The sequence below is a fragment of the Delphinapterus leucas genome, chromosome 5 (assembly GCF_059928025.1).
Source record: "Delphinapterus leucas isolate spDelLeu-1000000601 "Yukka" chromosome 5, BTC_Dleu_Yukka2, whole genome shotgun sequence".
NCBI lineage: Eukaryota > Metazoa > Chordata > Mammalia > Artiodactyla > Monodontidae > Delphinapterus > Delphinapterus leucas.
Genome location: NC_143133.1, coordinates 111,787,728 through 111,807,271, shown reverse-complemented (window position 1 = coordinate 111,807,271; position 19,544 = coordinate 111,787,728). Strand labels below are relative to the sequence as shown.

Below are 19,544 nucleotides of genomic sequence, written 5' to 3'. Positions count from 1 at the left end.
CAGAAAGAACTAGACAGTCTGCTACTCAGAGTTATAGGTAGCCACAGATGTGTTTTTTATTGCAGTAACTTCAGTGAGAGAAAAAGGCAACTTTTTCTCTTTTGTTTTAAGAAAAACAAAATTGGAAGGAAAGAGTTTATGCTACCATATTGGTAATTTCCAGCTGTATTATGTTCACTAATCCAGAACTGGGAAAAACAGCTTCTAATGCTAAAAGTTACAGAGAGGTAGCTTCCGCTCTTAAATTTTTGCTTTCTCCCTGTATTGAAGGCCTGAGATTCTGAAGTTGTTCTTGAACTTGACCCTGCTAGTTTATAATATGCTGTATTTTAACTACACCACAGTGCTGGTGAAAGAAACATTTACATCAAAAAAGCATATGGATTTGATAACCCACCCTGGGAAATCAAGGACACCTGTTGGTTTTTTTTTTTTTTTTTTTTTGCTGTAAACATTTTTTGAAAGTCTAAACATAAAGCACTGGTCCAATTCATTAATATTTTGGAATGAATTTAGTTATGTGTCATAATAGAAATGGATTGTGGTGTTTTTTTGTAGTTGAAAAGATCAAAATTTTCACATTATCAGTTAAAATCACGTTAGTAAGAAACATTTTGAAAATTGAATTTATTTTAAATAAATGTGGTGTCAAGTATTCAAGCAGAGAAAATCCCTCAGAGATGTAGATGTGCATTTTTAAGAATGAAAAGAACCACATACCTTGGAAATCATTTGCTGATATCTAAACTATTCCTGAATTTTTATAGACTGTAATTTGTTTATTTCAACTGGCTGTACAGTTTTAATTAGTTTCACTGTGGTAGAATTAGATCACTGAAGTAGATTCACTCCACTGCAAGATGAACAGCAGCCTTATGGACCACAGATTTCCAACATAAACTATAATTCATAAAAGGCCAATACAACTCTTTTCTTTGTGGCTGGGTAACCATTTATGTCTGAGGTGAAGATGTTAATATGGAGATTTTGTGAGCTAGGAAAGAAGACGAACGCTATCATTCTAATTTATGACCTTTCATATAAGGCCAAATGTAAAGGCAACTTCAATTGTTTTATATCTCAGGGCCAGCACATAGCAGATGTATGAAATTTGGAGTGTTAGACATAAACTTTTATTACTAAATTATAAATAATTTCTCCCACTTATACTGTTCACCTTTCAAGTTCATCTTGATTAAAATACAAGAGCAGGGCTTCCCTGGTGGCGCAGTGGTTGAGAGTCCACCTGCCGATGCAGGGGACACGGGTTCGTGCCCCAGACTGGGAGGATCCCGCGTGCCGCGGGGCGGCTGGGCCCGTGAGCTGTGGCCACTGGGCCTGCACATCCGGAGCCTGTGCTCCGCAACGGGAGAGGCCACAACAGTGAGAGACCCACGTACCGCAAAAAAAAAAAAAAAAATCCAAGAGCAGCGTCACACCGATTTCACTGAATTTTACTACTGAGAGCGGTTTTCTAGAGTTCAGAGTGGAGCATAAAGCATCACTGCATTTGGAAGACTTTCCTCATAGGAGTTCAGACCCTGAGCCCATCTCTTCTGAAATTCAAGTTATACCAAAATGATGGTCGATGACGTCTGAACATTTATTTAAACATCTCAAATGTTATATCTGAAACCCAATGCCCATGATGTAGAATATATCACATCTTTTGGGAAAAATAAAAGGCACACCACTGTTTTTTCTGAGAAATTTGGCCCACAGTCGATAAGCTTATATTACTTCTCAGAAGATATTCGACAAGAGTATCTTTTTCCTTATTGTCTTTAACAAAAAATTTTCACATCCCATGATAAAAGGTAGATAACAGTGGTCCAAATACCCAAATCTAGGATGTGACAGGTGTTTTTATTGTCCAGTCTGAAGCTCCAAGTGCAAGCCAGCACTTCATAGAGTTAATGCATTGCTGGAACAAGACGGCCAAAGTTACTAGAAGCATAACACTAATTTAGATATTAAAATCTGCTTTGGAGACTGTTGACAAATCCAGTTTCATGTTTGCATTTCTCATCATCAGTGTCATGAACATAACACAATCACCCACATGTCCACAGGGCTGTTGGGTGTTTTATAAAATAAGCTAGACGTGATATTGTTACCCAACTGGGTTTGTTTGCCTGAGGCTCAGCAAGCCAAATGCTCAGATGACGAGGTTTGCAGCAGAGAAAAGTTTATTCACAAGGCAGCCAAGTGAGGAGAAGGGAGAACAAATCTTAAAACCGCCTCCTTCAAAGGCGAGGGGCTCAGGATATTTATGGGATAAAGCTGAGGCATAGGAAGCGTGGAGAGAGGTGACTGGAGATAAGAACAAGGTGAGGTGATCATCATTCTGCGCAAGCGCAACTATGCTACAGGCTTTTACATGGGACACATGTTCAGAGAGTGGCGGTGCCAGCATGTTTTGAGGGTGGAGTTTTGGATCCTCTGATGTCAACAGGTCACCTATTGGACAGCCTAATGAGAAGGTCAGTGGTCCTAACCAGTCTTAACCTACCTGAGTTTGAACTGGAGACACAGGTGACTCCAAGTTTCTAAAAAAAAACTTGGGCAAACATCTTATTGTTTAGGCTACATGATGCTTGGAGGACATGCAAGTTTTTGTAAAAACAAAGTGAATTTGATCAATGAAGTCAGGTTACAGTTTATTATTTATTAATGGCTAATTGACGACTGCCCTTGATTTCAAATACCTTCTCTTATGCACATGAAACACTGAAGGACATGGTTTTTCAAAGGCCTAAGTACAAAGAACTATAGAAGTTTGGAACAAAAAAACAGAGTGGCAAAAGTTCATCTCAGTATTTGTATGCTAGCATTTGCCTATTTTAAGAATAATAAATTCAAGAGAATGAAAAGACAAGCTACGGACTGGGAGAAAATATTTGCAAAAGACACATCTGATAAAGGACTGTTATCTAAAATATACAAAGAACACTTAAAACTCAATTTTAAAAAATGAACAATCTGATTGAATAATGGGCAAAAGATCGGAAAAGACACCTCACCAAAGAAGATGTACAAAGGGCAGATAAGCATATGATGATATGTCGTTAAGGAAATGCAAGTTAAAACTGCGAAGAGATACCACTATATACCCATTAGAATGGCCCAAATCCAAAATACTGGACACACCAAACACTGGTGAAGATGTGGAACAATAGGAACCCTGAGTCATTCCGGGTGGGAATGCAAAATGGTACAGCCGCTTTGGAAGACAGTTTGGCCATTTCTTACAGAAGTAAACACACTCTTATCATACAGTTCAGCAATTGCGCTCCTTGGTATTTATTCAAGTGAATTGAAAACTTATGTCTATACAAAAACCCACACACAGACATTTATAATAACTTTATTCATAACTGCTAAAACTTGGAAGCAACCAAGATATCCTTCAGTAAGTGAACGAATAAATAAACTGTGGTACATCCAGACAATGGAATGTTATCCAGAGCTAAAAAGAAATGAGTCATCAAGCCATGAAAAGACATGGAGGAACCCTAAATGCATATTACTAAGTGAAAGAAGCCAATCTGAAAAGGCTACATACTGTATGATTCCAACTGAATGATATTTTGGAAAAGGCAAAACCATGACGACAGTAAAAAGATCAGTGGTTGCCAGGGGTCAGTGGGGAGAGAAGGATAAATACACAGGTGAGGCACAGATGATTTTGGAGACCCTGGAACTGCTCTGTATGATACGATAATGGTGGATACATGTCATTATATGTTCGTCAAAACCCATAGAGTGTACGCCATCAAAGTGAACCCTAATATAAACTATGGACTTGGGGTGATTATGATGTGTCAGTGTAGGTTCATCAATTCTTACAACTAAACCATGTAAGCTAAACTAAATCTTGTCATGCTATTTTTATGACTTTAAAACTCCTTAATAAATTAATGTTTGTGTTCAGGGTTTTGAAGACTTGTTCTCAATGGACTACTATTCCGAAAAAGCCTTGCACGTGTTTTCTTTGTATAATAAAAGATGCTGGGGGGAAAAAAGCCCTGTAAAATATGGAAGGTTGCTTTGTGGGTTAGTGAAAGCCAATTCTAAGCTGCTGAGGGGGTTCTGGGCACAACTACATTTTGGTAAACATTTTTGGCTTGTGAACTAATTCATGGTGCCCACCCTGTTTATCTGCTTGGGCCCTTACAAATCTTTGCCCCTTCGAAAATATTGCAGCTTCTCTGCAGATGAAACATGTCCTTAAAATTCTTCCTTGTCCCCTGCCCACCAGTCACAATGATTCCATGGAGGCTCTTTGGTAAAGTGAAAGAGGTTATGAATAAAAAATTCTGTTTTAAATAATTGAAACAATCGGTGCAGAATATAGTACAATTTGATGTCTTCTGTGAAGGTTTTTGGGGATGGGGCTTTATATCCTATTATGTTGTGGGGTTTTTTGGGGCAGCTAATTAATTTATTTAAATGATACTTTACCTAAATTTTAAAAATTTACATTATATTTTATATTGCAAGAACTTCAAATACAGCTCTTTTAAATAAATCTACAATTATGTGGTCTTTACCCAAAGGGAGCTCTTATAAAAGCATATAAGGAAGTCCTTCTTTTCTACCAAATCACACCTAGCCATTCTCTGTCCCCTGTGTCAATCGAAGGTTCATTTCTTCTGCCTTTAGCTAAGAGAAGCTCACAAGAGGGTGAACTCATTTTTGTCTTAGAAAAAAAATCTGTATTTTAGATCCTGTAACACTTAAACAGGGTTAAAGATCTGTTTAAAGATATCATCGCTTTGTTTATAGCATTACAAATTTGGAATAGAAGTAAAGTATAAATTTTAAGCTGATGAGGGTATGTGTGTAGAGGAAAAAGGAATCAAGTCCTGGCATATTAGTTTTCTTCTTTTTCCTCTCCCTTGAATAGCAAGAATATTGAGAATTCATGCAAAGTTCCAAACCAAGCTCCCATAGCAGCACTTAAATAATGTCTGTACACCATTTCCAGTTAGAACTAGTTTCTAATGCAATGCACTTTATGCCTTTATAATACGAGTTACTTCAGTGATTTTAATTTTTTGTGTCGATTATCGTCGCTATGGAAACAATCTCTTGCTAAGAAAGACTTCGTCTTCACACATTTAAGCAAAATCCAAAAGTGGATTTAAAGGTCCGAGACTGCTTGTCTTATTTATTTATTTGTATTTAATTATTCAAATTCAGGACGTTTCTTGAGTATGTATAGACATTACTTTCGCAGTGAATTCCAGTTTCTTATGCCTTCAAGTTATTTTTTAACATTTCTGCCTAAAAGTAATCCTGGTTAAAATATCCCTTCCAGTGTTGCTTTTTCCTTTGCGGGAGTGGGGGAGGGAGGACTGGTGGTGTTTGCTTTCTGGAAAAGAGCCCCAGCGCTTTCCACCTTGACTCCGGGGCGCCAACTTCACCTTCAGGCAAACCAGGATTCTGGGATTAGCGCGCTCTGGCGCGGTGGGACTTTTCGGTCCTCGCGGGCTGCCGTAGTCATGGAAAGCAATGATTGGCTGAGACAGAAAAGCGCCGCCGCCTCGGCGATTTCAGTTTCGGTTTCGCCTGGTTGGTCGGCCGAGGCAGGGCTTGTGGGGTGCCCGGAGTCGGGGTGCTGATCCCGGCCGCGAGGTGAGCCATGCGGCCGCGCGGGCAGTCCGAGGCCTCAGTGTTCCGTCGTCCCGGGCAGGGTTAGTGAGCAGCATCCCCGGGCCGGGCCGGGCCGGGCCTGCAGCCCCTGGAGGGCCCGGGAGCGAGCGCGGACTTCGGAGCCTGCGGGTGGCGGGTCCCCGCGCTCACGCTCGCTCCTCGGCGCCTGTCGTGCCCGGGAGATCTGGGACCGCCGGCGCCGGGCTTCCCGAGCTCGGTCCTGAGAACCCCACCCCGAGGGCAGCCTGAATCGCGCGGGGAGGAACGGCTTTGGCCGGGCCCCACGAGGTGGCTTCCGAGACCGCTCATGGTAGTCGAAGTACGCTGGGAAGCCAGACATGAGCCCGGGGATTCGGCGGGAAAGCGGACCCGAACACAGGGCCAGGCTTTGCCTGGGATTGCTTGGCCTCCGCTGCATCGGGGTGGCTGCGCCTGACTCCCAGGAATTAAGGGCTGGACTAGGCCACCTTCCCGAGTTGTCAGGTTGGGGATGCCCACAGTTGCATGGTTTTAAGTCCTGTCACCACGGCTTTTGTGAGCAGGCGTGTGCGCGCGCGGTCAGCCCGTATTTTCGTTTAAGGTGTCTAGAACTGGGATGATGCAGATAATCTTGAGAGTGATTTGGTGTGTCCTTTCCCTACCCCTTATTAGTACAAGACGGTTATAGAAAAATTGGAAATACAGAAACGTTTAGTGAAGAAAATAACGTTCATGGCACCCTTCCGCCTACAGTCTCTGTTCTGGGCTAGTTTGTATTTGAGCTAAGGCTGTACCCATTTTATCACTTAACAGTATATTTAGTTTTTCACTTTCATTTAGAAATCATTCCTAAGTATAATTTCTAATTTTGTATTTTCTTTTGATTGGCTACCTAAGTCATCATTGTGTAAGTCCTATCCATTATTTCCCGGCTGTGGGGCATTTAGGGTGTTTGTGAATTTTTGCTTCATTTTAGTATTCCAGGTAATACTTTGATAAACATTTTTTAAAAAAAATATTTCAGATGATTAACTTGGACTGATTCTGAGGAGTGAAATTATTAGAATAGATGCTGTGATCTTGTGGGGTCTTTTTTAGGTCTTCATACACATGGCCAGATTGTTTGCCAAAAAAAGTTTTAGCAGTTTCCATCATTCACGTTTGTGCCTTTTTCACCAAAAGTGATTCTCTTCTAGGATACCAACTGGCAAGGCTGAGCCTCTTTGGATTTTTTTTTTTTTTAATATAGTGTTACGTGGCAATTCCACTTGCTTGAATTTTGTGCAGGACTCTTCAGAGGATGTTATTGTGTGTGTGTATTTGTATTTTTGGAGTTACTGCATAGGCCCTGACTGAATGTTAGAGCAGGATGATCCCTTAAGCGATCGTCTGGCATAACTCCTTTATTCTGCAGATAAGGAACCTGGGGCCTGAGAGGTGAAATGATGAGTTATCCAAGGCACACAGCTAATTAAGTAGCAGAGCTGGGATTAGAACTCAGGGTTCCCGCATCCCAAGTGAGTACTCTTTATGCTGCAGCAGGTGGTCTCTCACTGAACTGTGACGTTCTTAGTATTAGAATTTTAAAAGATGTTTACATCACTTGGATTATTCAACAGTTTATTTTTTTTATTGAAGTGTAGTTGACTTACAATATTGTGTTAGTTTCAGGTGTACAGCAAAAGTGATTCAGCTATGTATGTATAATTTGTATCTATATATAATATGTATGTATATTTTTTCCTATTCTACGGTTTCAGATTTGGGCCAGGTAACAGAGATTGTAATCATCTGAGTGATCTGTAGCGCTGAAAAATGGGAAAAGTGACGTTTTCATGGTCAGGACTAGAAATTCATTATTTGGAATGGCAATCCCGTCAAGATTTTTTTTGACAGTTGTTTTCATATTCTTTATATGTTGGAATAAAATATCTAATAAGTTATGATTTATACTCTGTCATGTGGTTAGAACTTAGCTGTTGGTTCTCATTTGTTAACCCTTGAAGGTTTTTTAAAAACTTGTTGCCTTAAGATCAGAGAACAATGGTTTTAGGGCTTATAACAGAGTCTCTCAACCTCAGCTGACATTTGGGGGCAGATCATCCTTCGTTGTGGAGGACCGCCGTCCTATGCTTTGTAGAGTGTTAAGCCGAATCCCTGGCCTCTACCTACTAGACATCAGTGGCACCACGCTCCGCAGTCAAGAGAATCTAAAATGTCTTCAGACATTTCTGAATGTCCCTGAGGGTGGGGTTTAAAAGTGCTGCTGGTGGAGAACCACTTGCTTATGGAAATTATTTGGGGAACTTTATACAACATGAATTACAGTGTTCCTTACCTAGAGAGTCTGACTGGGAGCTGGCTTCAGGAATCTGCATTTAACAAGCCATCTGTGTTGATTCGGGTGCAGCTGTTTCTTGGACAACACAGAAACGTTTCTGTTTTCTCCATCTTTCTTTAATTTGGTGGTCAGTAATAGAGATATGACTAGGTTATAGCTGTTTACATGCATGTGCTCATCACTGTGCCCATAGCTGGGAGAGGAGGGGAAGGGACACGGCTTTTCCTTGGCACTGCCTAAGGGCTGCTTCCTCAGGCCTGGGCAGTGTGCTTAGGTACCAGGGTTACTAAATGAGTAACACATTTTCCTCGTCCCCGAGAAGCTTAGAACCCAGTATGGGAGACTGGTCAGCAAACAGGAAAACTGCAAAACAGCCGCCCAGGGCAGTGACTGCGAGTGGAGAGAGGCGCTCTGGGTGCGCAGAGGGCCAGCTCAGCGTGCCCCCGGGAGAGAGGGGAGGAAGGCAGCCGCCTGTGGTTGGGGAGGAGGGATTGGTCTGGAGCCTTCGGAAGAGGGCAGCGTATCCGCTGTCTCGGAAGGGAGATATAGAGAGAGCTGTGTTTCTCCGTGTCTCATGCCCTCTCTGACAATGATGTGTTAGTCTACAGCTGCGTTTACTTGGGTTGTAGTATTGGGTTTCATTGCAGTTTTTTTCCTTTTCAATTTTTTTCACCCTAAACTGTAAATACTTCAAGAGTAGGTGAAAGTTTACAGTGAACATTGCCAAGAAACAAGGATTTGCAAGTCTCCTTGTATATTTCTTTCTGTTTGACCATTTTAAAATATCCTCACAGGCTAATTTACAGGACTTTGTCACTTTCGGTGTTTTCGCCTCAGTACTGCTACTCTCCAGATAGATCTCTCACTGTCTCTATGGCCATTCCCCAGGTTTAACACCTATTCAGAAGGGCAGCTGAACCTCTGAAAGGGCTTCCGCTTTGGGGTCAAGCCTTAGTTCTGCTCACCCCCTCACAGGGTTGCTATGTGAATTGCTGAGGAATCTAGTGTGGCCTGGCACATAGTGGATGAATAAAATTTGTTTCTTTTTTCCTCCCCATTCTTCTAATTAAAAAAATCTCTGCAAGGCAGTAGGCAGATGTTCTTGTACCAGACCTCTCAGTAGCTTCTGCCAGAAAATATACTGCTTTTGACTTAATAGCCGTTTATGAAAATAGGTCATTTAAAACCCCGAGTAGGAGTCAGGGAAGGGAGAGGAGGCCTAGAGGGTGATTATGGCTTTAATTTTGAAGAGAAGTTTTATCAAGGTGACCCTGAAGCAAGAAAGCCTTTTTCCTCTTATATGTTTATGGTTCAAGAGGCTTTTTTCTTCCTTCAGAAGCAGTCAGAACTGTCCCTTCTGCCTTATCCAATTTAAAAGATGAAAACTTAAACTTACGTGAGCCAAGTCTTGGGAAAAATTGTGGTATCGAGACCAATTGACTCATACAAAATGGATTTATGGACGAGTCATTAAGTAACAGGGAGCACCACGGAAGCCTAATGAAGACAAATGTAAAAGATACACTCTCCTAAAGTGATGGATAAAATGTGTTTGAAGCAACCATCCTCTTTACAAATAACTTAAAACAAATTTTTTTTCAAGAGATTTAGCACAATGTCGATGTTCTAGAGAGTAAATGAGAAGCTTGGTACTAGTCTCTCCTTTCACATGGCTTCCAGTCCTGTGAGGGAGCAAAGACTCCTATTTAAAAAAAGTAAAGCATATAAAAGAGAGTAAATAGTGACAGGTAACCAAATGGGAAACTCTGACGCCAGAACTAAGTGAGAGGGCCTGTCTGCAATCATGCAAGTCTCTGCTTCAGACCTTCCCAGGGTCCCCATCACTGACACAAGTATTTCCCATGCTTGCCAGTTCATAGGCGTCTCCTGTGCTTTTGCAGACAGATTCTGGGTCCTGCCCCAGAACTACCGAATCAGGATCTCCAAGTGATACAGATGATTCACTTTTGGGAAACTGGCCTAGAGGCTCAGGGCTGCGCGCTCTCAGCCTGACTTGCTCTGATCCCATGATGGTGGCCCTGCTCCCTTCTGCGGCTGCTGCTTGTCCTTCTTGCCAAGGTGGCATTTTCCCCTCAAACCCAAACACTGTCTAATACCTTTGCTAAGATTTCTCTCCTTTTAGGCTGGTGGACTCCTTTTCCTCCATACTCAGCTCAGGTTCACCTCCCGAAATCTTCCTTTGATCTCCAAGGCCTGGTGTAAGCCACTCTTCCGTATGGGCTGTTTTCTGCATCATTTTATCCAAATGCATACAGCTTTTTAAAAACTTTGCCATTTGTATGTTTCTGTCCCCTTTGGAGTGTCAACTCTGAGGGCCCAAGGCCACATCTTATAGGTGTTACATCCCCAGCCTACGTGCCTGACAGGTAGGTGCTGCATAAAAATTTGAAGCGTTGAATGCCTTCAGGAAGAGATTGATGTTAATTGGAGTAGAGGTGAGACTTAATGGCAGAGGCATGATCTTTGATGAGTTTAGAACAAGAATATGTCCATGCTTTTTTAAGAGGTGAGGAAAGATAGTATTAGTAACATTTTAAAAATAACTAATATCATCAGTTAAGCAACTATCAGTCTAGGTTTGTATTCTGTCATCTGTCTTTAACGTTTTTCTTTTTTCTAAAAAATGGAAAATTTTATTTGAGGATCCTAACCCAGGAAGAGCATCTCAGAAACTTTCAGAACTGTTCTCTTTCATTAACTTTTTTTTTTAACATCTTTATTGCAGTATAATTGCTTTCAATAGTGTGTTTCTGCTTTACAACAAAGTGAATCAGCTATACATATACATATATCCCCATATCTCCTCCCTCTTGTGTCTCCCTCCCACCTTCCCTATCCCACCCCTCTAGGTGGTCACAGCACCATGCTGATCTCCCTGTGCTATGCAGCTGCTTCGCACTAGCCATCTATTTTATATTGGTAGTGTATATAAGTCCATGCCACTCTCTCACTTTGTCCCAGCTTACGCTTCCCCCTCCCCATGTCCTCGAGTACATTCTCTATGTCTGTGTCTTTATTCCTGTTCTGCCCCTAGGTTCTTCAGAACCAATTTTTTTTTTTTTTTTAGATTCCATATATATGTGTTAGCATACGGTATTTGTTTTTCTCTTTCTGACTTACTTCACTCTGTATGACTGTCTCAGGATCCATCCACCTCACTACAAATAACTCAATTTCATTTCTTTTTATTGCTGAGTAATATTCCATTGTATATATATCCCACATCTTCCTTATCCATTCATCTGTTGATGGACACTTAGGTTGCTTCCATGTCCTGGCTATTGTAAATAGAGCTGCAGTGAACACTGTGGTACATGACTCTTTTTGAATTATGGTTTTCTCAGGGTATATGCCCAGTAGTGGCATTGCTGGGTTGAATGGTAGTTCTATTTTTAGTTTTTTAAGGAGCCTCCATACTGTTCTCCATAGTGGCTGTATCAATTTACATTCCCACCAGCAGTGCAAGAGGGTTCCCTTTTCTCCACACCCTCTACAGCATTTATTCTTTGTAGATTTTTTGATGATGGCCATTCTGACTGGTGTGAGATGATATCTCATTGTAGTTTTGATTTGCATTTCTCTAATGATTAATGATGTTGAGCATTCTTTCATGTGTTTGTTGGCAATCTGTATATCGTCTTTGGAGAAATGTCTATTTAGATCTTCTGCCCATTTTTGGATGGGTTTGTTTTTTTTGATATTGAGCTGCATGAGCCTCTTCTATATCTTGGAGATTAATCCTTTGTCAGTTGCTTCATTTGCAAATATTTTCTCCCATTCTGAGTATTGTCTTTTTGTCTTGTTTATGGTTTCCTCTGCTGTGGAAAAGCTTTTAAGTTTCATTAGGTCCTATTTGTTTATTTTTGCTTTTATTTTCATTTCTCTAGGAGGTGGGTCAAAAGAATCTTGATGTGATTTATGTCATAGAGTGTTCTGCCTATGTTTTCCTCTAAGAGTTTTATAGTGTCTGGTCTTATTACATTTAGGTCTTTAATCCATTTTGAGTTTATTTTTGTGTATGGTGTTAGGGAGTGTTCTAATTTCATTCTTTTACATGTAGCTGTCCAGTTTTGCCAGCACCACTTATTGAAGATGCTGTCTTTTCTCCATTGTATATTCTTGCCTCCTTTATCAAAAATAAGGTGACCATATGTGCATGGGTTTACCTCTGGGCTTTCTATCCTGTTCCATTAATCTATATTTCTGTTTTTGTGCCAGTACCATACTGTCTTGATTACTGTAGCTTTGTAGTATAGTCTGAAGTCAGGGAGCCTGCTTCCACCAGCTCTGTTTTTCTTTCTCAAGATTGCTTTGGCTATTCGGGGTGTTTTGTGTTTCCATACAAATTGTGAAATTTTTTGTTCCAGTTCTGTGAAAAATGCCATTGGTAGGTTGATAGGTATTGCACTGAATCTGAAGATTGCTTTGTAGTATAGTAGTAGTAGTATAGTCATTTTCACAATGTTATTTCTTCCAATCCAAGAACATGGTATATCTCTCCAAATGTTTAATTTCTTTCATCACTGTTTTATAGTTTTCTGCATGCAGGTCTTTTGTCTCCTTAGGTGGGTTTATTCCTAGGTATTTTATTCTTTTGGTTGTAGTGGTAAATGGGAGTGTTTCCTTAATTTCTCTTTCAGTTATTTCATCATTAGTGTATAGGAATGCAAGAGATTTCTGTGCATTGATTTTGTATCCTGCAACTTTATCAAATTCACTGATTAGCTCTAGTAGTTTTCTGGTAGAGTCTTTAGGATTCTCTTTGTACAGTGTCATGTCATCTGCAAACAGTGACAGCTTTACTTCTTCTTTACCGATTTGGATTCCTTTTATTTCTTTTCCTTCTCTGATTGCTGTGGCTAAAACTTCCAACACTATGTTGAATAATAGTGGTGAGAGTGGGCAACCTTGTCTTCTTCCTGATCTTAGTGGAAATGGTTTCAGTTTTTCATCATTGAGAATGATGTTGGCTGTGGGTTTGTTGTATATGGCCTTTATTATGTTGAGGTAAGTTCCCTCTATACCTACTTTCTGGCGGGTTTTTATCATAAATGTGTTGAATTTTGTTGAAAGATTTTTCTGCATCTATTGAGATGATCATATGATTTTTCTCCTTCAATTTGCTAATATGGTGTATCCCATTGATCGATTTGCGTATACTGAAGAATCCTTGCATCCCTGGGATAAACCCCACTTGATCATGGTGTATGATCCTTTTAATGTGCTGTTGGATTCTGTTTGCTCACATTTTGTTGAGGATTTTTGCATCTGTGTTCATCAGTGATATTGGCCAGTATTTTCTTTCTTTGTGATATCTTTGTCTGGTTTTGGTATCAGGGTGATGTTGGCCTCGTAGTATGAGTTTGGGAGTGTTCCTCCCTCTGCTATATTTTGGAAGAGTTTGAGAAGGTTAGGTGTTAGCTCTTCTCTAAATGTTTGATAGAATTCGCCTGTGAAGCCATCTGGTCCTGGGCTTTTATTTGCTGGAAGATTTTTAATCACAGTCTCAATTTCAGTGCTTGTGAGTGGTCTGTTTATATTTTCTATATCTTCCTGGTTCAGTCTTGGAAGGTTTTGCTTTTCTAAGAATTTGTCCATTTCTTCCAGGTTGTCTATTTTATTGGCATATAATTGCTTGTAGTAATCTCTCATGATCCTTTATATTTCTGCAGTGTCTGTTCTTACTTCTCCTTTTTCATTTCTGATTCTATTGATTCGAGTCTTCTCCCTTCTTTTCTTGATGAGTCTGGCTAATGGTTTATCAATATTGTTTATCTTCTCAAACAACCAGCTTTTAGTTTTATAGATCTTTGCTCTTGTTTCCTTCATTTTTTTCATTTATTTCTCATCTGATCTTTATGATTTCTTTCCTTCTGCTAATTTTGGGGTTTTTTTATTCTTCTTTCTCTAATTGCTTTAGGTGTAAGGTTAGGTTGTTTATTTGAGATGTTTCCTGTTTCTTGAGGTAGGATTGTATTGCTATAAACTTCCCTCTTAGAATTGCTTTTGCTGCATCCCATAGGTGTTGGGTCGTTGTGTTTTCATTGTCATTTGTTTCCAGGTATTTTTGATTTCCTCTTTGATTTCTTCAGTGATCTCTTGGTTATTTAGTAGTGTACTGTTTAGCCTCCCTCTGTTTGTATTTTTTACGGATATTTTCCTCTGATTGATACCTAGTCTCATAGTGTTGTGGTCGGAAAACATACTTGATACAATTTCAGGTTTCTTAAATTTACCAAGGCTTCATTTGTGACCCAAGATATGATCTATCCTGGAGAATGTTCCATGAGCACTTGAGAAGAAAGTGTATTGTGTTGTTTTGGATGGAATGTCCTATAAATATCAATTAAGTCCATCATGTTTAATGTGTCATTTAAAGCTTGTGTTTCCTTATTTATTTTCATTTTGGATGATCTGTCTGTTGGTAAAGTGGGGTGTTAAAATCCCCTACTATGATTGTGTTCCTGTCGATTTCCCCTTTTATGGCTGTTAGCATTTGCCTTATGTATTGAGTTGCTCCTATGTTGGGTGCATAAAGATTTACAGTTGTTACATCTTCTTGGATTGATCCCTTGATCAGTATGTAGTGTTCTTCTTTGTCTGTTGTAATAGAGTTTATTTTAAAGTTTTGTCTGATCTGAGAATTGCTACTCCAGCTTGCTTTTGATTTCCATTTGCATGGAATATCTTTTTCCATCCTCTCACTTTCAGTGTATATGGATCCCTAAGTCTGAAGTGAGTCTCTTGTAGACAGCATATATATAGGTCTCGTGTTTGTATCCATTCAGCCAGTCGGTGTCTTTCAGTTGGAGCATTTAATCCATTTACATTTAAGGTAGTTATCAATATGTATATTCTATATTCCTATTACCATTTTCTTAATTGTTTTGAGTTTGTTATTGTAGGTCTTTTCCTTGTCTTGTGTTTCCTGCCTAGAGAAGTTCCTTTAGAATTTGTTGTAAAGCTGGTTTGGTGGTGCTAAATTCTCTTAGCTTTTGTTTGTCTGTAAAGGTTTTAATTTCTCTGTCTAATCTGAATGAGATCCTTGCTGGGTAGAGTAATCTTGTTTGTAGTTTTTTCCTTTCATCACTTTAAACACGTCCTGCCACTCCCTTCTGGCTTGCAGGGTTTCTGCTGAGAGATCAGCCGTTAACCTTATGGGGATTCCCTTGTATGTTATTTGTTGTTTTTCCCTTGCTGCTCTTAATATTTTTTCTTTGTATTGAATTTTTGATAGTTTGATTAATATGTTTCTTGTGTTTCTCCTTGGATTTATCCTGTATGGGACTCTCTGTACTCTCTGCACTTCCTGGACTTGATTAACTATTTCCTTTCCCATATGAGGGGAGTGTTCAACTATAATCTCTTCAAATATTTTCTCAGTCCATTTCTTTTTCTCTTCTTCAGGGAGCCCTATAATTCGAATGTTGGTGTGTTTAATGTTGTCCCAGAGGTCTCTGAGACTGTCCTCAATTCTTTTCATTCTTTTTTCTTTATTCTACTGTGCAGTAGTTTTTTCCACTATTTTATCTTCCAGTTCACTTATCCATTCTTCTGCCTCAGTTATTCTGCTATTGATTCCTTCTAGAGAATTTTTAATTTCATTTATTGTGTTGTTCATCATTGTTTGTTTGCTATTTAGTTCTTCAAGGTCCTTGTTAAACGTTTCTTGTATTTTCTCTATTCTATTTCCAAGATTTTGGATCATCTTTGCTATCATTACTCTGAATTCTATTTCAGGTAGACTGCCTATTTCCTCTTCATTTGTTTGGTCTGCTGGGTTTTTACTTTGCTCTGTCATCTGCTGTCATTAACTTTTAACTTTGGACAAGGTAGTTAATAAATAGATTTTCACATCAGAATGCATCTTAGTGGGTTTTTTTAGCACAAAATAAACTAGTTTTCTCTCGTTTGTAGATGAAGAAGCTGGCACAATGAGACTTAGCATCTGATGGGAAATGAACCTAAGTCTCAGTGAATGAGTCTCTGTGGGGCCTTCAGCATGTCTGTAGACCTGTCCAACTACAGAACAATGCATGTTGAAGACAGAACTAAAGCACTTTGTAGATAAATGGGAAGATGTGTTTCCTTTTACTAATGTCATTAAAGGTATTGAATCTGCTACAGTATTTACTTTGTAATTTTCTTCGTGAGCTCAAAACACCATAAATAATGTTGTGTGGTCTGAGTCATGAATGAATAGTGATTGTCCTGAATAGTAGTCGTAATTTCAGTTATCTGTTGAGACAGTGTAGCTAAACAAATAAACTGGCAATTCAGTGGAAAAATTAAAATTTGCCAAGCAGAATAATTATTTGATCACATTTTAAAAATCCTTCAAACCTTGAGGAGATGGATTGGATGGACCAAATGTCAGCCTCACATTCAAGAATAGTTTTTGAAATTTGTATTTTCTTTTGTTTAACTTGAGATATTGACTTTTCTTGTTTAAGAAATTTTTTTTTTTTTTTTTTTTGTGGTACGCGGGCCTCTCACTGCTGTGGCCTCTCCCGTTGCGGAGCACAGGCTCTGGACGCGCAGGCTCAGTGGCTGTGGCTCACGGGCCCAGCTGCTCTGCGGCATGTGGGATCTTCCCGGACCGGGGCACGAACCCGTTTCCCCTGCATCGGCAGGCGGACTCTCAACCACTGCGCCACCAGGGAAGCCCTAAAGAAAATTATTTTACTTAAATTACGATCATTTTTGTTTACTCACGCCCTTTAAACAAGAGTTTAAGTTCTTCTAGATTCTAAGTTCTTTAAGGTTAGAGCCTGTGTGTACATTTAAAAATTTTTCTTGCAGGGCGTGTCCATACACATAATTGTTAAACAAATGAAAAGCCAATAATCTAGCATTCTAGTTTATCCAAACTGCTGAATCTGCATGGATTTACATTGAGAAAATCTCCAAACAATCATCTTAAACCTGAATTCAGATCATTGAGTGGATGGACTTGGAGTGAAATAACCAGTGCTATTTATGGAAGAATGTTTAGTGAAAGTTTTGATTGAAAACAAAACAAGAAAAAACTTGATTTTTTAAAAAATTAATTTATTTCCTTTTGGCTGTGTTTGGTCTTTGTTGCTGCGTGCAGGCTTTTTCTAGTGCCGGCGAGCGGGGGCCGCTCTTCGCTGTGGTGCACAGGCTTCTCATTGCGGTGGCTTCTCTTGTTGCAGTGTGTGGGCTCTAGGTGTGTGGGCTTTAGTAGTTGTGGCACACGGGCTCAGTAGTTGTGGTTCGCAGGCTCTAGAGCGCAGGCTTAGTAGTTGTGGTGCACAGGCTTAGTTGTTCTGCGGCATGTGGGATCTTCCCAGACCAGGGCTCGAGCCCGTGTCCCCCACATTGGCAGGCACATTCTCAACCACTGTGCCACCAGGGAAACCCCACAACTTGAGTTCTTGAGGAGAGTCCTTCAAGTATTGTATTCATACTAATTTTTAAATGTGAATGTTTATATGGCTACTAAATAAAATTGATGCTGAATTTGACTGAAACAGAATAATTAATTTCCAAAGTTTTTATTTAAGTAACAGTTACGTTTTGTTACGTTTGTTTATCAAAATATTTTGAGATAGAGAACTTACAAAACAGGATGAGTTTTGAAAGGAGTGATGGGTAGCTATGTATGTCTGTGATTGATTTGGGTACATAATGCTCTTTCCCTATTTTAGATTCCTATTATACTTGATTTTTAAGATTTTTTACTTTGTTATAGAGAGTGTATATCTGCTATAATTATAATATACATAATATAATAAAAATATTTGGCTACATTAGCAGCTTTCAGGAGGCTGCATAAAGGTGTGATTAAGACATGGGCTGGCCATCTATTTACTGGCTATGTTACCTTGACGAGGATGTTTAGCCCTTTCTGTGTCTAGTCATCTGTAAAATGAGGTTAAAAGAATACCTACCTCAGTGAGCTCTAAGTGGATTAATACATGTAAAGTGCTTACATAAGTGCCGGCCTGTAGTACACTCAAATATTGGCTCTCAGTTATGATTATTATTCTTTCTGGAGATACTGTTTTGGCATATAGTATTTACAATCAGCTGTTGTAAATACTATATAAACATTATGTAAACAGTGGCTTTAAAACATTCCTGAGGGCTTCCCTGGTAGTGCAGTGGTTGAGAGTCCGCCTGCCGATGCAGGGGACACGGGTTTGTGCCCCGGTCCGGGAAGATCCCACATGCCGCAGAGCTGCTAGGCCTTTGAGCCACGGCCACTGAGCCTGCGTGTCTGGAGCCTGTGCTCTGCAGCAGGAGAGGCCACAACAGTGAGAGACCCGTGAACCACCCCCCCAAAAACAAACAAACAAAAAAAACATGCCTGATTGGAACTTGAATGTTGATCCCCTCACATTTGTGGGCACGTAATTTCATCCTTCTGGGCCTTTAATTACATTAGCAGCCTTTAATTTCATGGGGATATGAAGACCTTCTTCTCAGGGTTCTTGTAAAGATTAAATTTGACAGTATTTCTAGGGATCTTAGCAGAGTGCTCAGCATGAAGTGAGCGTTGGGTAAGTGGTGGCGGTGGTCATGGTGGTCGTGGGTATGTTGACTGCGGACACAGTGGTGACAAGTGGTTAAGAACAGGGGCTCTGGAATCACAGGACTCTTCTGTGGTGAGGCTGTGTCTGAGGATTCTTGTGGGCCTAATGAGGTAACATGTGTCAAACGCTTAGCTTAGTATCTGGCTCCAGGTAAGAACTGGAATCACGTTAGCTGCCGTGCTCTGGGTGTGGTGGTGGAGTAGTGTTGGCTCTTTGCACGTGGTCCTTTGACACTTGATTTCCTATAAATACATTAAGGACTTCCAGGCTTTTTTGTTGAATAATTAACTTTTGTCTTTACCTTTATTTCTCCCTTTCAGATTTCTGATCAGGATTGTTAAAATGAGTCTACGGAAGCAAACACCCAGTGACTTCCTGAAGCAAATCATCGGACGACCAGTTGTGGTAAAATTAAATTCCGGAGTGGATTACCGAGGTAAGATTTCCATGCTTCATCCTTACTGGTGTTCACTAAAGAAGTAAAGGTGACTTAACTGCTTTTTATTAACCTCTTTGAAGTACCCAGTAGACCAAAAAAGCATTGGTTGTCAACAGTTTCTATACCCATTCCTTTTTTTTCTTTTTTTTTTTGCGGTACGTGGGCCTCTCACTGCTGTGGCCTCTCCCATTGTGGAGCACAGGCTCCGAACACGCAGGCTCAGCGGCCATGGCTCACGGGCCCAGTCGCTCCGCAGCATGTGGGATCTTCCCAGACCGGGGCACGAACCCGTGTCCCTGCATCGGCAGGCGGACTCTCAACCACTGCGCCACCAAGGATGCCCCTATACCCATTTCTTTTTCTACTTCTGAGATGGTTCATTTTAGAGACAACTCTGACAGCAGAGCGTGTTCCTCTGACTTGCGTGATCTGGGGCTCCTGTCTCCTGTCATTGCTTTGAGATTGGTGCGCCTGCATCCCCTGGTGACAGCCAGGCTTGAATAACCGGATACTAAAGAACTCCTTGGCCCAGCAGCATTTGTTTTTG

The 19,544-nt window shown here is 40.3% G+C and overlaps 1 protein-coding gene across 3 annotated transcripts in view; it reads left to right on the top strand.

Moving 5' to 3' along the window:
* Positions 1-5,532: 5,532 nt before the first annotated feature.
* The window catches only part of LSM6 (LSM6 homolog, U6 small nuclear RNA and mRNA degradation associated), a 41,124-nt gene continuing 27,112 nt past the window's right edge, over positions 5,533-19,544 (top strand). For 2 of the 3 annotated variants that reach the window (XM_089912402.1, XM_022599673.2), the window contains exons 1-2: positions 5,533-5,640; positions 18,879-18,994. In XM_089912402.1, coding sequence (XP_089768528.1) covers positions 18,901-18,994 — 94 coding nt within the window. In that variant the 5' untranslated portion in view covers positions 5,533-5,640; positions 18,879-18,900. Of the gene's footprint in view, positions 5,641-15,922; positions 16,109-18,878; positions 18,995-19,544 lie in introns of those variants that run through there. The other variant, XM_022599674.3, reaches the window with a different exon arrangement.